The 25,920-nt window shown below is 36.7% G+C and overlaps 1 protein-coding gene across 23 annotated transcripts in view; it reads right to left on the bottom strand.

Annotated features, from left to right (window-relative positions):
* The window catches only part of LOC139141848 (dystrophin-like), a 281,115-nt gene that overhangs the window by 206,201 nt on the left and 48,994 nt on the right, over positions 1–25,920 (bottom strand). For 2 of the 23 annotated variants that reach the window (XM_070711578.1, XM_070711584.1), the window contains exon 1: positions 22,718–22,884. The exons of 14 other annotated variants lie outside the window; for them this stretch is intronic. Coding sequence is in view for 3 of the 9 variants with exons in the window: in XM_070711566.1 (XP_070567667.1) it covers positions 21,382–21,418 (37 nt within the window). In the remaining 6 variants the exon portion in view is untranslated. Of the gene's footprint in view, positions 1–20,964; positions 21,114–21,381; positions 21,533–22,717; positions 22,890–25,920 lie in introns of those variants that run through there. 7 more of the 23 variants (XM_070711571.1, XM_070711574.1, XM_070711579.1 and 4 more) reach the window with 5 other exon arrangements.

The raw sequence follows: 25,920 nt of genomic DNA, 5'->3' as shown, positions 1-25,920 counted from the left end.
AGAACATGGCGGCCGATGTTTCTCCCACGATCAAAAGTCATGAAATCGATATTTTCACAGACTACGACATTACTAATCCGAACAATGTAAACACAAGAGTGTACCGCCTGTATATCCCGAGGGAATTACGTGAATAATTTGCAGAAACAACGAACTCGAAGCTGGTCGCGTATACCGTGGGTTCCGTACGTACTCATTGCAGGCAGGGTCAGGCGCGACGTTTACAGTGTTCGCGCCGTCGAGATTCAGTCGATATTTGTTCCCGAAAAATAGCGTATCTCGTCTGTGATAAATTTTTAGGACTATACTATCTTTGAAATAGAGTATAACTTTGCGGAAGGTAGCCTACGTGTAGACCGAGAGCTGTCATTTGCTCCACACACGAACGAACGTGAGCGTTAACGCACACTACCGACGACTGGAAATGATTGACAACTTGTGCACGGCGTACTGATATTTATTCCTAAAGTAGTTCAAAAGTTTAAACGCGGAATCGTCATGGAAAACTTATTTATTTTGCAAAAAATAACGAATTCTTGGCTTGTGCATGTGATAAGTATATTATTCCCTAATATTTTTCTTCGTTCAGCGAAGGAAAATACGAGTGACGTAATGACCGTGTCACCACGAGTCGAAGACGAGTGGTGACACGGTCATTACGTCACTCGTATTTTCCTTCGCTGAACGAAGAAAAATATTAGGGAATAATATCTAATTATTACGCATTGGATCGACTCTCTACGCATTTTTTCATTGTTATGATTTTTCTATATACGCATTTTTTTTTTTTCGTAAATGCGAACACTGTTACAGTGAATTATCTTACCGATGTTTTTCTTAACAAAGTGAATGTGTTTGATTAGAATAGAATGAGTTTGATGGTTTGGGGGAAACTACTATGTGGTAATGAAGAATGGGAAATGAGCAATGAAATAAGCAGACAGCGGGTGATTTAAGATTAAATGTTACATCTTCACTGCAAATAAAACCATAAGTATAATACAAACAAAACAAAATCATGTTTGTTTGTTTTGTTGTATGTGAGCCACGTCTAAGACACACAGCAAAAGCACTGTTTCAGTCTCAGCTAAATGTCACCTCAGATGCCACAGAGAACACCATTTCCACTCCAAATTTCATTTTTTCGCCTTGCGAGAGGGGGGACACCCCCCTCTCGCGCTCCTCCCCCCTCCCCCCTCGTTCGCTATGCTCACTCGCCGCTCGGTCGCTTCACTTCCTCGCAGTCCACCCGTCTACTTTCTTAAATTACCCGGCTACTTTTAAATATAAGGACAACACTGCCTATACATACAGCCACTATGATACGGTGACATAGATTGTTGTTATTTTTTGTGACGTGATGAAATATGAACAGGATGGAACACTCATGAATCACGAGTAGACAAGTCTTTCTGATCTATCTGGGGTCTAGTTATCAAGACAATAGCTTATTCAAGTGTTCAGAACCAAAAATAATGATTAAGAAGTGAGATCTTGGAAGGATATAGAGTTTATTTTCCTTACAAATCCGACCGAAAACCTTGGTTATGGTCTGAAGAAATATACTTTTTTCAAGAATGGCTCATCATTTTGTGATTAATTAGATGTGCACTTTATATTTGTAAATGCATATACTTGTACTTGTGTGTCCCTGTAATTTTTAGTCATTTGAAATTCATTTTCAAAACATACAGACTCTAATGCAACTAAGACAGCAGTTGAAAGACACCCATTTCTTAGAGGATTATCCATGATGTACTGCAATGATCACAGTATCTTGACTATGAACAATTGCAAGCCTTGTCCTTCTTCCCTGACTCAATTCAGTTAATTTGACACGCAGCGCTGTTTATGACTTGATGTGAGGATAAGGCGAAGTAAGACTGAACTTTGAAAAGACTATTCAACATATTCAGTTGAATTTTATCATGTATGTATCATGATTATACAATGTTAAATGGAAGCTATCAAAACAGGTATCAAGGAAATCAAAGCTACACATCAAAGCCACCCACGCACCAGATTCGCTGTATCTTGATAGAACTGTATCAAACTGGTTATGTATTTGATGATTTCAGATTTAGAAAACAAAAGGGAGATAGCAAGTATATTTGACAAGACAACCACATGGACACATCTATTCAAAGTTCATTATGTGTCTAACACACCTGTTTGGCATTTCAGCTCTCTAACAAATACATCACCATTAAGTTTAGACATGTTTACAGCACAAGCTCAGTGAGTTAGTAATACAGAAGCTCATTTTCTCACACAGTTGAAATTAAGAAGTAAGAGTTTACGTAGGTCTTGCACTTTGAAAGAGAAAACGATCGATCAAACTTATTTATCCAATGTACTTTTATTAATTTGAAAGGAATGTCGTATTATCTAACATATCTTTAATGACTAATTTCTCTCAAGGGGAAAGGTTCAAACACTGCCAATACAAATAACTCCCAATACATGTATTCAGACGCCAGGGTGCAATCTCCTTTATTCTGGAAAACAATCAAATCAGGGGCCACACTGCGGATTATCCACAATGCCCTCGCAAAATTCGACAGTCAAAACATATGACCTCTTCATTTTGATGATATGATAATCAGTGTATGACTTCTGAAGTGTGGATGAGAGATGAACAGTGCTTTGGACACATTTCTTAATTTCATCAAGTAACTCAATTTTCCCCAATTTCCAAACTAGCATTGAGGAAGCAATTGTTTTGTCGAGTACAAGATACTCCTTCTAAACATTTGCCTTGAAACAATAAATAGAAGTGCTGAAGAAAACTTAAGTCTCTATAATAAAAATTTATGCAAAATCAATATGAATACCTTGATGTATTGATCCTAGTTAGATTGCACTTAAAATTCAATTAACTGAGTTGCATGAGTAAAAGGTTTTAGAAGCAGCAATTTTCGGATGATAAAAATTTCCTGTGGGCAGTTTTAAAGCATAATGACCTACTAAGTACAGTCCTTGTGGTGCATACAGGTTGGATCAGAGTCTTCAACAACAATGAGTATAGTGAATATAAATACTGAGTGAAAAACTTGGAGTGAGATTGACAACTTACATACAGATAGTACAATGACATCACAGCAGATAAGGGTTTTATTCATGAGCAACCAAGCTTGTCAGTAAAAAGCAAATGAAATCTGTCCGCACAATTTTGCAAAGTGCTCAAGTGCCAGGCACCACATTCAGACTGTAGCATGATTAATGAAAGTGAAATTGGACTACAGCAACCACACCTGTTCTATGGCTCTATGTTTCAATATTTCTCAAAAACTGCATTATCCATAACTTGTTGCCAAGGTGCCACAAGCACTTCCATTCTTGTGATGATACTGAAGTCAAACGCTACATTCCTACTTTGAATTCAGTTTTGTTCATATTGTTAACGTTAGATTGGTGTCAAGTACATGTACTATCTTCCAAGTGTGTTGGAAACTGACAGCTTTACCACACCTTTCATGGTTTCCGAGAACCCTAGATTCACTTCCTCCATTTATAGACATCTTAAACTGCACCACTGCATCTAAAATGCTATGCTTTAGAATGATTTTACAAGTTATTGAATATTTGCAGCCCAAAAAAAATTCCTGGAGAAACCAAAGATTTTACAAACTATGACCAGCACAAGCCCACAGTTGGGAGTAATTATGCTGTAAAAACGAGCAGAGCTGTTTACACGCCATCCAAACTCACAAGAGAGATCTCAAACAGCGATAAGCATCTCCACATTCAATTATCACCTTTTTCTAGGTCACAGAGTTTTTATCGCCAGCATTCCTACATGTCCTCATTCTACAGGGACATTTTAAAGTTGTTTTTTGCGAATCACAGTACTCCACTTGAAAGTCACTTGACCATCTTGAACAATCAGTTTCAGTAAAACTTTCATCAAAATAGACCATAACTTCTTAAAATCTTACAGCTAATAATAAAGATAGCTACCCGGACATTGTAGAAGTAGAAATTTGCCAACGTGTAAGAGTGAAGTTCCATTAGAAGTAGTTAAATGACCTTGTCAAAATCAGAAATTTTTTGTAACAAGTTAAAAGAAAACTCCCGCAACTTAAAAAGGTAAAGTATATCTAGCAGAGTGCTCACTCAACAATAAGAAAGACTTACTTGACTGTGCAAACATACGGAAATCCATGACTATTCCCCAGTTGTTCAGCTTTTATCGACTGCGGTGTACAGCTATGTGATCTTATACCGACTGAGGCCGAGTTCAGAGCAAATGATCAGGATCATAGCGACTTTGAATGGCAGCAACATATGGACAACTCACATTAAAACAAAATTGACTGAACTGTTTGTGGCTCAAGAATGTACATGCATATGTATATAGGTCGAGTATAGTAGGCCAACTCTGATTTTGCAAACATCAAACCGTCAACTATCCTGATCCCCTTTTGACTAAATTACAATGAAACTGAATTTAAACAACAATTTTTTTTTAATTTTTCTTACATATATATATCCAAAGTTTTTAAATGTTAGCCTATCATGCTTGAATCATTATTGCTTAGCATTCTTCCATCACAATTACAGAGAGTTTGAACTCCTTGTCATCAATAAAACCTACAGCATCAGAGAGGGATTTATAAACACCTACATCTTTATTGTCCAGCATTGCAAATACAGAAATAGGCCAGACTTTTCCCATCATGCATCACACTAAATGGCTAGCCATATTTTCTTCTCTTTTTTTCATAAAACTTTTGTTGTACATGTATAATTGTTATCAATTTAAAAAATCTCTTTAAACTATCGCGGGTTTCCAATTGGTATCTTTCTGGCTAAAGCTCACAAACTTACAATATTCTTGTTTTCCTCCGTACAATGAACATGTATATTACTACAGAGCAACGTTGCCAATGAAAATGAATGAAATTTCATGCAAATGTAAGTGACTTACCAATTAATAAAAGCTTGGTTATTTTAATGATATTACAACAAATTTTGATGTACTTGTACTTCTAGATGCTTATGTCATGGCTAAGTGTAGAAACTTTTTAAGCATATATTAAAATTTTACAGTATAGAAATGATTAATTTATCACCAAGATTACAATACAAATTGAACTTGAAGATATCCATATCACAAACGCAGTATAAATCTCACAGAGTGTGAAAACACACAAACTGGCTTGTGGAATACACCATTTTTTGTGTTCTTCTTGCAATGTTTTGATTTGTGGTGAGGTCAAAGTTCATTGTGGGTAAAACTTGCAAAAGGTCAATGATATATGGTTATTGAAGGCTCACAGATCTCAGGAGATTAGGTAGAAAAGATTATCCACAAAACTGGTAAAACAACAATATTCAAACAGAAAAACAGTGACCACTACCATGGCAACAAAGACAATGCCAGTCCCTTTGGGAAACTAACAGTGTTGTACATTGTAATATTCAACACAGTTGAAGTTGGATTAGTTGACAGGTTGACCTAGATTCTGGCAATGAACTGGGTCACTACAGTTTGATGGATGTGTGTTTAACAATATTAACTGTGGTCACAACTCAATCAATGCACTGCCAGCATACAGAATTGAATTGATGAACTTGCAGATTTCAATCCATTGAACTGTCATGATGAACTTGTAGGTTTCACTCTATTGAAACCTAATGGTGAACATGTAGATTTCAATCCATTGAACCGTCACAAACTTTAGCATTTATCATGTTTCTGGAGATTCTGCAGGAGAGGTAATCTTCCATCATCACAACACAGAGTTAATTCACTTGGACTCAAATGGATCTGATGTCAAATTGAAGATCTGCCGAAGTGACTGTTCCAATGATTTTAATTGACATATTGATTATAACTGGAGATAAATGTCAATCAGTGTTACTGACTACAGATGCTTTAGACAGAGAGGTACAGACATCAAATCACACCTTGGTGTTTTCTCTCTGCAGTTAGAGTTTAAAAATCATGTCAGGGCAAGCTATTATATTTTGAATATGATGTATGCATGTCTTGTACACATCGTATTACATTTGTATTTTGTATGATGTATTATTATATAATGGTATGCAGGGTTTTCTCTCGACTGCGCAATTGCGCAGATTGTGCATTTCGAGCCATTTTCTGTCCTTTAAAAGTTACTGACAGCGCGAAAATTGCGCACAAAACACAGCAAGCAAATACGCCCATATGATGGCGACACTAGCACACAGTGTACCGGTAGTGACCTGTGAATTTGCTTTTGTTTCTGCTCCCTAAAATGTCAAGTCTGCTCTCTAATTTTGATGAATGGGGCAGAAATTGCCCCTTCAGTGTACATACAGAGAAAACACTGGGTATGTATTATATCATACCAGTATACTGATGACGCAAATGCAGCGATTTGATTGGTCGAGACGTGAAAAGAACTTTGGCATATTCGTGATATAACACGGTTAGCACACGTGTGAGCTTTTGGTAAGAGCAAAAATCCTTTTTTGACATTCCAAGCTAGAATTTCAATATACCGTTATGATATAATAGCGATAAATCAAACCCAGCGACGCTATAACACGAGATTTTGACCACTTCACTTCATATATGCACTCGCTATCACTCGTGCATATGCGCTGAATGGGTCAAAATCTCATGGTATACCATCGCTGGGTGTGCTTTACTGCTTAAATATACAAGATGTGTTTAGGACAGTTTACCAGTAATTTATGTGGAATGTCACTGATGTAATACCTTCAGTCTACTGGAGTTTTGCTGTTAAATGGAAATATTCTGAATAGTACTTTACTATAGACCCTGTTGTTCTAGCAATATTGTACAATATGTGGCATTTTGAAATGTATTACAATCAATGCAGCAACAAAATAAGCATTACCAGCCGAGAAAATGATTTTTAAAAGTCCAACAAAATTTCTGACTTGTGCGATGGAGCATTGGCAAGATTCTATCAGGGATGAATGCTGATAACTAATCTCAGCTTAGCATTAGTGATGTCTGTAGTCTTTCATGAAAATCTACTGAGAATTAATTATGTCTCTTGGCGACATATTTGATCTAAAGAGAAAGAACTCCATCGCTGTTCCCATGGCAATTGTCAATTCAAAATGGACACTGGCATGTTTCATGCATAATGATGACGGATGGGTTCCATTCCATTTCACCCTTTCACCAACATGGTTTGGTCCAATTCAATTGTTTTCCTATGCAAAGTTAGACCCTACCACTTCAAAATTGCATGAAAGGGATAGATACACTAGGCTGTGATCTTTTGTTTCATGAATACAACAAGATTCAGGCAACCTAACTAAAACAGGATGTTACCAATTTGGTTGCTTAGGAACAACTACTGCATCTGACAAAAGAAAATTAAAGGATGTCGCACTTGGTTGCTTGGCGATACCTTGAATGATGAAGAAAATGGAAAAGGTCCAGCTTCTATTGTTGCCAGGCAATAACTACAGGTTAACTCTAAAGGAGAAGAAAACTGAAACGATGGCATTCAAGCTGTCTCGGGAGCACCTGAAGGGATTCGTAAAAATTGCAGCTTGACGAATGACCATGGTACACAGTCATTAACACACATGAAAAAAAGATGAGATTTTCTTGACTGAATGACGATCTCATCTCCTGAGAATGGTTGGAATTACTAAACACTCTCTTCATGAGTCCCATGAGTCTAAACAGGCCGCATACAGACGGGATGTTGATTCACATTCATTTCTCTTACACTGAAATGTTTACATCACATTGAATTTTGAACATGTACAGGCATAGATGGGTACAGTTTTTTTTTTGGTTAACATAGACATTATAAGCTTGTTTTGTTTGTCTGCTAACGTGAGTACTGTCGCGTCTTGACACCGAAATCTTGCCTCCCACGTATAATTTGTACCTTGCCACACAACTTGTGAAAATATCCACAGAGAGCTTGAAAGCACGATGAAACCAAAACAAACGCATCAAGCCAGAATTAAAATACCAATTCCTTTCATGGAGTTCAAGCATTTGATAAGACTCAACGAATTGAAATAATTTAACAAACTGCCTTTAGAATTTCTGATAATATGGCCTTCAAATGAGACTTTTCATGTAAGAAAAGAAGACTAAAACCTCTACGACAGGAAAAAACAACAAACTAAGTTATTTCAATGCCATGATTCCTGTAAAGACAATTCATCAGGTAATATTAGTTTATAAATTTGCGATTTCCGCTTCATACTACTATAACTGCTGTGAATTTTGTTGTCGTTTTGTAACAATTGCTGGAAAAAATATCCGAAGCCACGCAGGTATAGTTGTCACCAATCTTGGTATCTCCCTCACATCATTGCACTAATTGATCAGAGATGAATTTGCATTTCATAATTCCTTCCAAACATAGTTGGAACACAATGCTAAGTGTTTAAGAATCAACCCCTGAAGCAATGGCTGTAATCTCGACATTCAAGTAACTGCCGTCAATGATGTGACACATCTCTGTTGCTATTTCAATCTGTGGAAAGGATGAAATCACATGATGTATTGGTTTCTCATTCTCGTCTTCTAAAATAACAACAACATAAATCAGTTGTCAACGTTAAGACTCTATATTGGACAATATAAGATTCCATCCTACAAGAGGTAGTATGTCCACTGTAACCACAAGCTATGCAAACCCTAAAATACTAATTTTCATAGCTTTTTTATCTTTCTTGCTGCATTCATGTGTGTGTTTATATAATAGAAGGTAAATATCATTACTTTCATGAAATTATTCACTTTCATCAGTAACTTTTGGTTCAAACTTCCTGTTTTCTGTGACAAGTATACACTTGGTACGAAATAATACCAGTATAGAAATATAATCCACAAAGGTTACAGGGCAAGCTGCATCTTTAAACACTGCAGTAAGTGATGCAATATTTCCCTAAACAAAACTGCACATGGACAGACTATTATATGTACAACTAATGTGAGCAGCCACTGCATAAATATTCAGTACCTCGTTTTTGTTTCCACTTTTTGGAATAACTGATAAAGGTGTACTTACACAAGGTAATTTCATTACAATCCTTTTCACAGTGGAAAACACACACGTCCAATCAAACTTTAAAGACAACTGTAACATCACCAACAATATATACATGAACAACTCAATTTAACCACAAACATTACCTATTCCACATATATTCATTATTGTTAAACTTTATGCTGGTACAGCACAGCTGTTTTTGGAACATTACATCAAAGCAACCATCAAATCTCTCAGTAAACCGGAAATGTTCACTGCCGGCACACCCCTTCCCTGCTACCAGGAGATGTCCACATGTTGACCTCTCTTTGACCTGTGTGTAATCTGCGGCCTTCAATAATTTATAATCCGAAAATGGAGGACAAATCTCAGTAATTATTGGGAGAGTTCCGGCCACAACAGCTTTCTTTTCATAAATAACACGTTTCAAGTGGAGATATCTGACACATGTCCATCTGTCATTCTTGACATACCAGCTGATTAGGATTAAATCCTTCAGAATCGCCATGGTAATATTCAACTGCTGTAATCTCCATATTTTATACAGAGTTAAAGGAACAGCCCATCTACTGTGCAGAGAGCATATAGAGTATTCTCATATATGAATAGTCACTGTGGCTTTCTCTGTAGATAAAATAATAAATGATATGCCAACTACCACGACATCAATCAATCAAACAAAGAAGGGCTGACAGCAGACTCAACTGTCAAATGTGAATATGTAACTTCTTATTGCTTTGCTGGAATCGTAAGAGTATAATTTAGTGAGTTTGACAATTACAAAGTTTTGATTGAGACACCATTGCATATTGTAAAAATTACAAAATCTCTGTTTAAATCATTAAGGTATTTACAAAATATCAAATTTGAATTAAATTTGAATACAAAATTCAGTCAAAGAATACACTCCACATACCGATAGTTTTCAAATCACATTATCAACAGATTTCTTCCATGGCTTATTTTGCATATTTCAGATCACAAAATACACAAAACAGAAGAGTTCAAAAATCATCAATTTTTGTGGTGAATGTTTCCATAGCAATATTTGATGATAAAATCAGTTTTTTTACCAGTCATAAATGGTTTTTTCCCTGTAAATAAACTTCACTTTAAACAACAGCAGTTTTGACATAACAGATGTACAGGGGATTTGTGTAAATCAAAACAGTCTGCCTTTAAGGACACTGCCTGTACACCATTTCATTCTAAGAACAGTATAAGTAATGTATCTAGCGATAAATGCCAGTACACTATACATGCAGCTGCCAATAAAATTGGCAAAGCACAAACTCCTGCTTTAATAAATTTTAAACTGAGGACATAAAATTCTTATAGACTGCATAAACCATTTAAACATAATACTCAAGATTTACATCTTGTATTCCAGAGGTTGAACAAATCCATTTGGAGAGAAAGTGCCTCAAAACATGAATGGGACCAGAGTGGGACGCACAGAGTGGAGAGAAAAGAGAGTGACTGAATGGATGGAATCAATTAAGATTAGACTGGTAGCGGAGAAGTAGACGAGGGAACAAGGGGGATGAAACTTAATTCTGGATTATGCTGGGTGTACATGCAGTGTTCTCCACAAGGGGTTTTTGACGGGCGGTGCGCCCGGCTTCTTTTTGTCACCGCCCACCTTTAATCTCGCCCGCCCGCCTTTAATCTCGCCCGCCCACCTTTGTTTTCTGTCGCCTAAACTGTTTTCACAGTCAGTTGTCCGAACAATATCTGAAAGCCTATTGAATAAAATGACAGCAACTGACAACGTCGTGTAATAAAGAGGGACCGTTCACACATCTGTCGGTTGTTTTTGCGACTGCATGCAATCCTCAATGTTCTCCCCAGGCCCCGACGGCCCCGATCCTTTATTTTTTTCGCCCGATCCTGTTTCATATCCGCCGGCGCCGATACTCTTTAGTAAATGTGGTTGAAGACCTATGTTTCTCAGCGGCGATTTTGTCACGCTCTTATTTCAGCAAGCTTTTCAAGTGTGAAACGGCCGTAGTGCCGATGAACACTGGCTAAGACTTCAATTCAAAAAGCTTGAAATGTGTTAGCTGCCGACCGTACCGTACAGACACCGTCCATTTCATACAACAGACACGGTACACTCGAAGGCTCGGTGTTGCATTTTTTGCCAGCGGACTCTCAGTCAAAGCATCTATGCTATTGTCAACTGCCATTGCCGCCAATGTCTCGTACTTGTAAGGATCCGAAGGTCAGGAAAAGTGATTTCGATCAGATCTGGCTAAAATCGTACGATTGGTTGAGAAAAATATCAGATGCAAAAAGTATGGTACTTCGCGTGCTCAGGTCGTTGCGTATCCGAGCCAAGTTAGCCATTTTGAGATCCGTGTACGTCCACATGACGTTGAAGCCATGTGTGTCATTTCCTGTCACGCATTCGTAACTTGCATGGATACATTCGATTGACTTTGAGAAGCAGTTGCGTTTGATCAAGTTTCAAAATCCGTGACCGTTTTAAAATATCAAAGGCACAATGAAATGAAGTAAAAAGAAACTGCACGAGCTAAAATCATCATTCGTGTGATCATCCGAATACAGCAGCTATGTACCGTACATACGGTTCTGTAGGCCTACTGTATAGTTCAAAGGTCGCGTGTGATCGAGATCTAGTGCGCCAGCGTGCTCCACACAAACATGCATGCAGCCTACGCCGCGCAGTTGTCGAAGTTTTGTACGTTTGCCGAAGTAAGAGTCGATGAAATTTCAAATCTTTCTCTTGGAAATACTTGGTATCATTTTTTTCGGGCCTCCCTTTATTATGAATTGAGTTTTAAAGTCAACGTATGTTTCTCTGCAGGCATGCTCCGCTGACTCCGCATTGTAACTTAGTGCATTATTCAGTCCCGTGTCAACTTGTCATGGACGTAAAAAAAAGACGTTCATGGCTTTACCAATCCGGCTACAGACAAACATATAGTAACAGAGGGTCACATGAAAACGTGCCACCATTTGCCACCGATTATTTCGAACACTGATTACTTCTCATGTAGGCCTACTTTTGAATTTTCATGTTGGTATTCTTGACCGCGGAGTGACGTCACTTTCACCTCACGCACGCGAGTGAGGTGAAATGGGATTTGACTATACAGGACAGTGAACAATGCAGAAATTATGTGACAAAGTACAGAACTTAGTGTTTATCATTGACATAATGTTGAAACTTTGAATACTGTTGTAAATGTTGAAAAATCCACACTTCAATATTTGTTCTCACGGCAGTGTGACGCAAAAATGACGTAAAAATCCGCAAGTTCCCGGATGTCCGCGGTCAAGAATTGTGCAATATATTTACTAAATTGTGTATTGTTTGTATTAGTTCAATGTTTTTTTTTCACTTTTGATGTTTTATTATTTATTTAATGTAAATAAAAAGGATTTAAATTTAAAAATAAATTGTATAGCTTGCCAGTTATCACTGCTGAAAGGAGAAAAATATTGAATGTCAGAAGTATATCTCATCACTGGAGTGCCTTGTGAATAGCCCTGGTGATATGTAAATTGTATGCAAATATTTGCAAATACATATGCTAATTAGCCGCCCGCCTTTAATTTTCATTTGTGGAGAACACTGACATGTAAGTGGTCCTTGAGGGAGCTGGCCACTTGCCGCTGCAACCAAGTGAGAGGAAAGAATGGACAAACAAATATACACAAATGCAAACAAATTGATGGGGGCATAATTCACTACAACCACACTTATGATATAGTTTACATGTTACTGTATGTCTGGGTACCATAGCTACCGAGGTACTTGCTGTAAAAAATCGCATTTCTGGTTTTATCAGTGCATTAACTTCGTTGACCTCTCATCAATCACTGTGTAGCACGCCAAAAGTTTCTGAGGACAACTTTGCATATCAATCGTGATATGCCTACCTTTATTATTGACTACCACATGGCTGCACACTTTGCCGTCATTTCATAAGTCTGCATAAATAAATCCTGTTTTACTGCCAGTTTTTAATATTGTGAAGGCTTTTTAGAAGCAAAATTCATAGTAAGATGTACGTGTTGAATATTATAACTGATGAATACTTCATATACCTCTGGCTATGATCTGAAATATGGATTTGGATTAAGAAAACATCAGTAAATCATTGGGACAGATTCTAAATTATTACTGTACTGGTAACCATGGCTTTTTATACCTAAGATGGCTAAAAATCATGTTGTATAGGTAAATTTCATGACTCAAAATATATAACACTTCACAATGACGTACATATGAAGACGGTAACAAATCTGCAGAGCTTGCATGATAAGACTTTTTGAGAATTTCTTGCATTTCAAATACCAAACAGATAAACAGAAGCAATACTCAAATTTTTTGTGTACCATTCATCTTTGATTGGAAAGAGCGAGTTGTCCAAGTGTGCTGACAATAAGGAGTTTAAAAGAAGGACTTGCACATTGTCAAGGCTTTCACACAGATTTTGTAGTCCACATAACTTCCCCTTGATGCTTGCTCTTCCTGTAATTTGACAGTAGCTATCCTTTATTACAAAACAGTTATCAAGAGATGTCCACAATCTCCTTCTGATTACTTGGAGATACCACGCATTACATAATTTGTATGAAAAAAAGATTGTGCCATTACACTATTTCAATAAAGTACATGTACTATATTTAGCTATAGTACAAACTTTTCAGCCCCAAATAAAAAGGAAAATATTTTCCCATTCAACATGTTGAGATTTGCCAAATATCTTTTTTACCAGAAAGTGTATGTATGAAATATGAACTACTACTTAAAGTTTGCTTGTGGGTTCAGTGTCATAAGTGGATATTTTACTTTCTGTCATTACTGGTTGCTACTACCAACACTGGTCAAATGCAACTCCGAATTATCCTATTACTCAAAGTACTTGTGGAGAATAATTAAAATAATTATGTCATGCCTACAGAAATATCTTGTAGGATGGGATAAAGCATATCAGCTCTGATATGTTTTTCCATGAAAATGTCTTCAAAATCAATGGTCTCAGACTCCAACCGCACAAGGTGTGGCAAAGGCGAATTTGGGAATTGTCGAATACAGTATTTCATTGCAAATGTAGCAGCACAAATAACACATCAAAATCAGCCAGCTGTTTTCACTTTAATGGCAGGGTTTTTTTTTTCTGACGAGCTTTTTAATGTGATTTGCAGTGGCCCTGTAGGCTATGAAACCATTACACCTTAACAGATTACAATCTTTGCTTCAGATTACGCACACCCTCTCATGAAGAGAACCAAAAGTTACTGTTGCAATCAAAAATTCATGCAAATATTCAGATTAACCTTCATAACAGCTGATAACATTTCCATTTTGCACAACCTTTCCAACTTCAAACCGTTACTTAGACATTTTGGCGTTGCAGTATAGCCCCCAGTGCATTGCATTCAATGCCTGTCTGAGGTCAAAGGTCAACAGCTCCCTAGTTGTAATTGTTCATTCTGCCTGGAAGCAGCTGATAAGTGTCCGCTCATTTTGTTTTCCTTTATTTCTTTTGAATTCTAGCTATAATGCACAACAGTGAAATACCGTATTTCACATAGTGAAATGATATAATTCACATTTGCTGACATGAAAAACAGACCAGATAAGATATTATAGTGTTTAGGGTTAAAAACCAGTGAAAATGAATGAGCAGTACTGCTTTTAGCTGTAAAGGTAAAAGTGCCTTTGGCAAAATAAATAAATGTTTGCATTAGAAACATGAATTTTTTCTTCTTTAATATTATTGCTCTTGGATATACATTTTTCACTTAAGATTTTAATTTATGGTTCACCGACAGTTTTTATGGAAATTCCTCCTCAATGACAAGCAAAAAACATGCTTTGAAGATAAGCTATCCAGCACTGCTTTTTTCAAACTTTAAACTAAATTAGGAACATACATGTAGCCAGATTTTAACATGTACTGATTTGAACATACAGGGATATGGCTGATACATAAAAATACCATGTTGGAATATATGTAAACAACAAATCAACAATTTGGATCCTTGTTGTGAACATCCTAGCATTGCATTTCACCTGTTAGAATATTGGTGATTTCAGTATTAGGCCTGCGGTTTCACAGGATGCGTGGATTTCAACATGGAGCTACTAAAAAGAGCTCCATGGTTTCAAGTAGAACCTGCCAACAAAGGCAGTATAAAGCGTGAAAAGGCCTTGCAGAATGCTTTGATGCCTAAGGTTTCAATCTACAATTCATGACACAGCTTGAGTCAGACCTTTTGGCTGGTTTACTGCCTGCAACAAGGAGGGAGGGCTGCATTTATGTAGATTTGACACTACAAGGTCAAGCTTCACAGATGTTACATAAGAGAAGTGAATAGCTGTGGTTTGGCATGGGTGTATTACCAACAAACATACGGGGGAATGTACACCAGGCATGAAAAGGTTTCAAAAACTGAACAAGCCATACCCTAAAGATAATATCAATGGAGTCCCTCAGACTGATATCTAAGATGTGAACAAGCACGCAGAAAAGTGCAATTGTCATAGAAACAGTGAATTGAAAGCAGCAAAACTGGCAATGATGTCTTACCAATGAGTTCAGTATCATCGCCTGATTGACTTTTATTACGGTGACAAAGATACACCCTGACTGTTGTAATTCACACCAATGAATTCCTACTGACATGATATGTCTGACAACGAAAACAATCGCAGTAGTCTAGCATCTATACATTTTATTTTGAGCTCTGTACAATCCTCTGTACACATTTATAAACAATAGACTATACCAACAGCAAGTAACTCAGCAGAGAAAAGTCTACAATTTATGAAGTGTCCACATCAACCATATCACATACACATACATAATTTAATCCATGAGACACAATACTATCACGAATTAACTATTAAAACTGGGATTCAAACCTAATAAAATGTGGCAATCAAATTAATTGAACTTCAATGCTGTTCTCATAAAAGTTCTGAAGTTCAAAAATCAATTACCCTATACCAGTGATAGATGTCATTACAGGCAGACTGAATATCTCATCCAAGTTCACACATGACAACACAATATACAGACCTTTCTGTCAATGCTAGCATTGAGGTAAACTATTGATTGGCCGATATCGACTTTTTATGTGTCCTATCTTTGACACAAATCACTTTTTGATACAATGAAGAAAGATGTTGCTTGACTACTTAAAAGCAAATCATGGTCAGTGTACATCCTATCATCTTTATCGATCCTGGCCATTCAAAAACATTTTTTGTATGAATGCTAGCCTGGAATTAAAATCCTATCTGAGATTGCCATAACAATAGTCTTGCTCTCTTCCTGCCAATCCAAGCCACCTAGCAAACACTTGTGGAATGAAAACATTTGCTCTGTGTATTGAGAGAAATCTATAGAATAATCTCACTTCACAATTTCATTAACTTCTCTCACAGCTCTGACAATATGCTGAAACTATACAAGTTTCTACAAGATGTGGTAGAAGCAGTCTAACAACTTTCTTGATTGTTTTGATGATACTGACATAATTTTCAACTTTGCAACTCACTCATTACTTTGAAACTCAGAAGGAAGAGGATTAAAGTAAGACAAATCAATGGTAGGATTAGATCCAGGTCTTTTTTTATCAAAGATATTTTATCAATGGATTACCATATCAGTGCTGAACAGCAGAATTATTAGAATTGTACAGCTATCTTTAGAAAAGACTATTTTCATTTCCTTTCATCTTAAGTAATTTTACAGCCGATGAACATGTTCATACCTGACAGTCTGCAAGGACATCAGGATTTTATAACCAGAACAAAACATATAGAACGATTACCATTGTTATTATTCACAATTCAGATACATATATTATGTTAGTGATTCAATTTGTCATAACTTTTGATGTTTTCCGATATTTTTTTGTTTTTTAAGTATAGTTTCTTGTTCCACTCCCGGAATCCAATTTTGTCATAACTTTTGATTTGTTTTCCAATTTTTTTGTATTCTGTTAAATATAGTTTCTTGTTCCACTCCCTACATCATGTGGAAATATCAAGATTTTAATCCTGTATGTGCCTGATGTATAATGCTATTGTTTGCAACTGAAGTTTAGTCTGCACAAAAATTCAGTTGTCAACAATAACATGGCATCTTGTACATAATGAAATATGTTTGCAAGGGTAATACTTTGAGCTTTCACATACTTTAGAGATGGGACATAGACAATGTACTTTGTTTCTGGAAAAAAAATACCAATGAAGACATTATGAAGGTTACTGTAACACCAGAGACCTATCTTTGTCCGTACATAGAATATTTAATTACGGATGTATCTATGCCAATGGACAACAAAAATTTCAAAACCAACAACTGTAATTTTGCTATGAGAGGTATCGTCTCAATGTCTTTCAAAGAGTGACACTGAACTGTTTCAGTAACTTCAATAATACTCATAAACTTACTTACATCCTGCATGGAAATATCAGAAAAACTACTTAAAATTAAATTTTCTGCCAAAAGAGCACAAGATACATTTTGTATGACTTATCTTGCCAATCATGGCTGTATTGCATTTCCATTATGCTGCACAGAGGTACTGTACACATTTTAGAAATGCAAAGTCACTTCAAATTCTCTTTCAATGAGTAGTATATCAGAAGATCTATAACAACAAATCAGTGTTGATGAAATGATCACCATGGAAACAAACAAGCCAGAGGATTGGTTGCTAGGAAGACACAAGACACATACATGTATCATGCCATGCAAACAGAGAATTATTTCCAGCTTTGAAAGACCGTCATACCACAGAGTATATCACCAGCTTCGATACTTTTTAACAGCTCACTTGTTGTATGATATCAATGCACTGAAAATCCTATATGACACATCATCATTCAAAATGAATTCCACACACATACTATGTTGTGTTACCATTCTTTTACCAATACAACAAAACATTGCAAAGTTGAATTTGATTTTTTTTATAATTCTCATACTAGGTTATCTGAGAATATTTCAATCTGGATTCCATGTTTGACTCAAGTCAACAAGAAATCTTGAATATCTTCTGAACTGAGTCTAAAACCATTCTAGTATGTATATTTAAACATTTTCCATGACAGATATAGCCCTTTCAAATCCTTGAAGCAATTTTCTCAAAAATATATGCGAAACAGATGACTGCTACACAACGAGTTACTTGACTTTTTTTCCACATACTATAGGAACCTATCTCCTGCCTACAGGATTATACGGGTATCCACTGCAGTACACTTCCTGAAGGATGGACAGATGCCTATGAATAATCCTTGCCCCCATCCATGGTATCTAATGGAATACATCCAAACAAAACCTTTTTGTACTATCTGTGTCAGGGCAACCGGAAATGTCTTACTTCTAATGGGAACTAATTACAAAGTTAATTCTCCAAATAATACAACTGCTTAGCACAAGGGTCTGTTGTCATTAGATACAATGGAAATCATTCAGTGATGTCATTTGGAAATGGTCTCAAGTCTGCATACCTGCACCAACTTACAATTGCTGCAATCACTGAAGACAAAACATGCAATGATATGTTTCAACAATATCAACATGTCATAATTACAGAGATATTTTCAATTGAGTAAGGAAAAAAGAATTTAACATTTTTGGTATATGTGCCAATTATCAAAACAAACACAAACATTGGTTTTCCTGCTAGTTTTATGTAATATTCAATGCTGATAACATCACATCATTTTTGTAACTCAGGGGAGGTGTACATGGGTGAATATGTTTGACGAGACTTCAGTTTTTAAATCAATTTAAAATATTTAACTTCTGTGTAATTAAAGCAACCTACAAGAATATTGAATAAAAAGTGTCAACGAAGTGCAACGTACTGTCATCTTTTTTGTTGACCAAGTGACTATCAGAAAAGTTGAGTAAACATCTTATCAACTAACTGTAGCTACCAACATTCAGTGTTTTCAAAAAATGGTTTTAAAAATTAAAATTTTAAAATTTGAATTCAGCCTGTTGCTATGAAGACAGGAACTACTGACCCAATACAGCATTTTTTGTAAGCAATTTTCATGATGTACAAACAGGTTGATTATAAGTCGGTTTTTTACTTCAGTAGCAAATCAACATTTTCAATAAGCTCCCAAATGTCCACATACACCTCGGACAGACACTATTCTTGAAAAAGGATAATACATACACATTCACTGATACATAATTGACGTCGGTTCAATCATGGACAAAGTTTGGAATATTTGAAATCAAGCAAAGTTGACATGCTGTCCCAGAGTATAATGAATTCGTAAAATCACATGTAAGAGAAATTTTGCACCCATAGAGAGAGAGATTCCTTTTGTTATTTGTGTGGGTTTGGTTATTTTTCCTTTCTGACTGGAATGTACAATATTTAATGGGGAATCCACTCACTGAAAGGAGGTTTACTTTGAGTAAACTTTGCGCCGTCACCACATCAAATGAAAAGGAACAACAAGCGGCAAAGAAACATGTCGATTACACCATTGCAGGTAACCAGAAACATCTAAAGGATGCTTTTGTTGCACTTGAGTGCTTACACAACCACTTTTTTTTTCTGAACGTGAATAAAGTCTGCAGCATTGGACTATTCAACAAAGCGTGCAAAGGATATGACTTGTGTGTAAGCCTTGCCTGTCAGCATTTCAAATACATCCATACTGAGAAAGAGAGAGTGACCAGACAACTGCATTCATTAACGACAATGCTACCTCAATGTAACAGTGGGACATTTGCATGCTCCCTTGAAAAAGCCTCTTGTTCAATTCCTCATTGCGTATCATGATGTCTGCATTTTCGCATGTATTCTCCAGGCTTCTGTTTGTATCTGTCTATCACAGCAGGCTCCAACCTGCTTCATCCCCTAACCTGTCCTGAATCCCCAACTACTGCCCCATTTGAAGTTCTAGTTTTAGCAAAATCCAAAACTTCATCTGGGTTAGTTTTTGATTCAACAATTTATCATCACTCCATCAGATGAGATTTCAGACAAAATTGTCACTTTTTACGGCATACACAGGGATGTTCAAATGTGATCCAAGGTCACCGATTCAATTGGGAATTTTAAATTTGGGCATTTCTCTCACATTTTTTTGGCACCTGAAAACTGCATGATTTAAATCAAAAATTTTACAGAATCTCAACACAAGCAGTGCAAATATTTGTACATGCTTTCAACTTCAGAAAGAATCAACCAACTAGGATTAAATTTCAACATAAAACCCACATTCAAGATTTGTAAAATGGTGAGATAAGAAACAGTTACAACTGATAAGACTTTTTCTCAAATGGAACTGTCAACCCTGTGATGCAAGAAATTGCTTCAAAGATGCACAATGGCTTGGCGCAACTCACAGCCAAGGCATACCTAGATTCGTTCTAAGCATAATCTGAGCACCAAATTTCAATATCAAAAACTTGGCTTGCGGCCATGATGTTCAATGCTGGCTCAGCAGCTTCAATACAAATTAGATCTATGGACACTTTCGAATCAAAGCCACACCAATTAAATGCTAAATATGGCTCTAGCAGACAGTAAAGCTGACAACTTTAATGATTGCACTGAACTGTCAAGCACAGCCTTTGCGTAGTCAAGATTTCTCTGCTTGATGTGTGTGCACAGTATAATCTTATTCTTGCACGCTAGGTTTCAGTGACTGCAACCTGATACTGCATTCATGAAGCCATCCCTGTTTCCAAATTTGCAGTGAGCGTATGTCTTCTAAGTGACTGCACAGTATCAATTCTAGCAACTGAAAGCTTCAGTTGGAAATATTTGCCGTAGAATTGCCAACATTCATTTGGATTTCAAAGCTAACACTCAAGCAGCCATCAGCCATGTTGAAATGTGCATACACCTGTAAACTTCAGAACAAACACAAACACCCTTGGCGGCAAAGTGGTCTCCAAGCCAGGTGTGAAAATGGTCTAAAACCTATCTCAAGAAAAAGGCATACCTCAAAATTCTGGATACCGCTCCTGATGAAGGCATGAGATGTTGAATGTAGCTTCCGCAGAGGAAAATCTGTGACCTTGGTGCAATAAACTCTGTAATTCAGTAGCTGGCTCTCCCACCCTGAGCTAAGCTCAAATTTAAACACAACACAGCTAGTAATGGCAATGTAACAATTAACCTTTGGGTCAAAGGTCACCATTAGAAATCTCTTTGAGGACAAATGGAGGTACACATAGGGTTTGTGTTCACCAAAGGGTTGAATACAAAATACAAAACTTCTGTCAAGCACACACCACTGTCCTCTTTACATTGTAGAAATCACACTTACTATTTAAGTTTTATATTTTTTGTCCAGATGAGTCATTGCCAGGATATTTAATCCATACATGTTATACAAAGTACAACACACAGATATTACCTCGTTTTTCTCGCTCCAAATTTTCCTCTACTTCCATGGCAGTATGATAGGAAATCCAAATTCACCACATTGCCTCGAAGCCAGTGTTTTCATAAATACAGGCCTATGTGACCCGAGTCATGTGTATGTGTGTATATAGTGTAAAGGAAACGGTGAAGCCCCACAATGCAGTGTGCAGTTATATTACATTAAAGTATGTCTGGAATGTACTCACTGAGTTTAGGGGCCAGGGAATCAGCATATGCTTACTGCCAGGGCCCTGAATATGTGTAGTACAATTACAAAGCTATCATACTAGCACTGGGCCAGAATGTGACCACAGTATCATGGCTTCATGCCTATCAGAACCTGAAGTAAGCCACTTTGATAAACTTTCAAACTGATTGAATAAACTGTTCTGAAAATTGAAAGTATGACAATCTCTTGAAATGCTTCTTATGTAAGATCTGCAAGATTCAGTTTGTATATTTATTTAGTTGCAAGGCCAACTGGTTCTGAAATAATCCCTGATGCAGCCATGATAGCTTCATCAATCATGGGTATTGGTACTCGAAGACGGGGAAATTCTGCTTTCAACCAGCCATCCATTCACATCAACAAGAAAACTCTATATATGCAAGTCTGGCAAATTTTTCAGTCTCCTGTACTCAGAGGATGTCCCATGCTTTTACAGGACAATAGACTTGATGGAATAAATTTAATGAATTCTTGATTTCTTTATCAAATTGTCATTACGCAACCATGATTACATAAACATCTGAGCATCATGATCTGAGCATAATTACCCATGTACTTTACAACACAATAAAAATAACCTGGTAAAAGAAAGAAATGTGCGCCTAACCAAAAGTATCAGATGCCTAATCTTGCAAAATGACTGTCTTTGAGCAACCGCATATTTTACAAAACAATCCAGCACATTGTTCATTGCTCTTTGGCCTATTTCCAGAACTGCATCCAAGTGAAGTTTTTCTTGTAACGACATCCAGGGCCTTTATATCAGCAATGTGTGTCTCCCAATCTATCAAGCTTTACAAACGTCATCTCACTTCCACAACAACACAATCCACAATAGTCTGGTTGTGAGGTCTGTCCCTCTCACATGCACACATTCAATAAACGACAAGTTATCCAGTTCATTTCTCTTTTGACAGTTTTCCTGATTATGCTTCAATTTCTATCGCAAAGTTCAAATGACTGCCAAGTCTAATCATCAAACATAAACGGTGGATTAATTGTATTGACATAAAGGGAGCTATTAAAACTGTCAGACAAACTTCCTCACAGGGACAGCTACTCCAAAAAACACTTCAAACTGAGAAGTTTGTCTACTTACATTTGACTCTATTTCCAGGCAGATCCAAACTGACAAAAACTCCAATGTCTCTCAGATACAGTTCACACTTAGTTCCAAAAATTGGCAGGAATATGAGAGGTGGGTGTCCACTGCAGATAGTGCTGTCACACACATGGACCTGTCGTACACACTGAGTGGGTGGGTGGTATGCTTAACCAAGGTCATGTGGTAAACTTAGATTGGTCACATGACTTCATACATTTCAAACACTGACTAGACTTGCAGTTGACAATCTTCAGTGTTAAAATGTATCAAAGAATTCTTGTGACATACTGAAAGTTCTTTTCAAGTGATCTTTCCACAGGCATTTTAAGTTTCAAAACAGGTCAAGATTACAGAAAATAATAAGCAGATCTGTGTGGGAGAAGGACTATTTAATTAAGGTGTTAATATTTGCATACAATTTGCATGAATAGATTTCTATAATCTCTATTGTTTTATCAGTGTGCTTAAAAGATTAACACCATGTCCTGTTATTGAACTTGAGATCCTTGTCCTTTGCTGGTGAGCAGTAATTACAAAGAGAGAAATTACATTTCCAGCCATCTTTTGTTTGTAAGTGAGACAAACAAATTGTACTTTGACATAGAAAATGTTGAATTTGGATTCACCAGATGCAGACAAAGGTTGTCATCATTGCTTGTATATACTGGACTGACTTTCTGACTCTGCAAACTTTGGGATTTCAAAATCCAACATATTACTGCTAAATTTTAGAGTTACGGATATTTCTATTAGCACTCTTGCAAATTTGGTCATTATTTAAAACATTTCATCAAAGAAATTCTTCCTTTGCAAATACAACAGTGCTTACAATCAACAAATTACTTCATTATGGTGCTAAGGCTGATAGAAAATGTTCACAAAAACAAAACAGACAGAAAATACAAAACATGCCAAGAGGACTGAATACAGCACTTTGCATGGTTACAAATACCTTTTGACACTGTGAATAAATCTCCACCAAGACAAGAAAAAGACAGACAAAATGCAGAATGTAAACAACAGTATATTTGACTATATCTGGGGAGTATGCTTGTAAACTTAATAAGCCACTGTTTGTCACCATGCTGTGGAAAGTAATGTTTGCCGCGATGTGTGTTCATCATCTGTAGCATGTTAGCTTGTTCACATCAAGGAATTAAAAAAAGCCATAAACTTTGATCAAATTATTATAATATCTGTGTCTCCTCACTAACACAGCATATAAAATGTTGCTCAACCATATTTATGGCATGAAATGTTAAGCAAAACATTGGTGGATCAATGTTTCTTGAAGTTAAATGCTCACCAATTCAAAAACAGAGTGGCATTGAATTACTCTGCGCTATTGTTAGCTCTCTATAGTAGCACTGACAGACATCAACAGACAGCAATTGGATGAAACAAAGGTCCTCTTTTTCTGGTAGAATAAAAGGTGGTATAAACAAGCTCATTAGAATGAGATAACCTACAGCTATTGATTGGCTTATTCAGTTGTGAATGCATCTAGTTCCACTCTTTCAAATACCACCATTGTGCGAAAAAAGATGTTTTGCATACACAGCCAAAACACCGTGATGAATATCATGTTGGTTGTTGAAATTTCATACGAAGATTTCGCCTTCTTTACCAGTGCAGTTTTTCTTGCGTGTTGGCCGATGGAACTCTGTTGTTGCCATTAAAAGACAGGTTGTGGTTCATCTGAAGCTACAACATCACGGAATGTCAATGAGATATTAAAATGTTGTCGATGACTGAGTGACTGGATGGGGTCATTGTCCTTATCAGCCCGGTTTGAAAACAACAAGACAGTAGCATGTCATTCAAGTCATGTTATTACACAGGTACAAGTCAAACATTTCGATCACACTGAACTGATCAGCCTTGAATGTAAAGTACAGAATGATTAAACTTTATGTGTGGGCTAAGTTCCACATAAAATGAGGGGAACTATGCATGACTCTACCATGAGTATAGTGTAGATATGAGTTTCAATAACTCTGGAAAGCCATGTATCTGGAAGACACTAAAAATTTGACAAAAAGTTGGCCACTTCAGAGGGAAGGGTGTAACAATTAAAGTTAACAAATGTTGGGGGCCTTTCAAACAAACATATGAATGAAGTTGTGTTCAGTTTTGAGAAGTTCCACACTTCGACCACTTTAAAGGGGAGTTAAAAGATGAGCCATGTTTTACTAAATAAGATTTGAGAGATCAAATTTAGCTGATAACATACACTCTAAGATACTGTGGAGAATGCGTTCAGTCTTGAATTCACTTTCCATTGACAACCTAGACTTGTATTTTTTGACGTCAGGTAAAAGTAATGGTTCGTTACTGACGGAGTCAACCTTTGGTGATGCTTGTGTAAAATTAACAGACATTGCTGCAAATGGACCAACTGAAATACCTTGTACGTGACAACTGTATAGATATTGGGGCTCTATCCAGAAGCTGAAGTAGGGTCTGATAACTGCATGGACAAAATTTACAGATCATTACACAACAAACAAGATAAGCGGAAAAGCTAACTCGGTGATTTACTTTAAGGATAAACATGATTTATCGAGTGAAAAGGAAAAGTGTTCCCCGCCATCTAATCCATAAAATTCACAGATTACAGAAAATGTCAACATGATCGTACGTTGATCTATCAAAATGGGAGTGAATATTTCACTGGAGTTATAGGCAGGAAGTTATATTACTGTGGATGAGGAAACTATGGCAACACAGCAGAGCATTTCTAGATTCGCAGTTGCTGGAATTTATAGAATTGAACCGTGATGTGACAATAATTTATATGCATAACATATTTAAATTATGAAAGGGTTCTTACAGTTAAATGATGAATTGAGTTTGGCAAATGTCAATGATACTTTCCACCATTCCCATTCATACATTTGAAGTCCATAGACAGATATGCATATTCATTTAGCACTGATGTGATATGCAATGCCAGGCTGTAATTGCACAAGATCTAACAATCTTGGTACCCTATTAACCCCCAATTCTCTGTTAGCAGATCCACAATCACTGTTGATAACAATGGGTTTGGACTCAACCATTGCAGTCACAGGGTTAAGTGGCTATTGCACATGAAAGAAAACACACTCACTTTCACTGTCACTTCAGTTCAGAGTGTTATCCTTCACTATCATTGAAATAAGGAACAATTCAAAACATGTAGAATAATCACCACT

This window comes from Ptychodera flava, chromosome 10 (assembly GCF_041260155.1).
Source record: "Ptychodera flava strain L36383 chromosome 10, AS_Pfla_20210202, whole genome shotgun sequence".
NCBI lineage: Eukaryota > Metazoa > Hemichordata > Enteropneusta > Ptychoderidae > Ptychodera > Ptychodera flava.
This window is presented reverse-complemented; position numbering and strand designations above follow the sequence as displayed.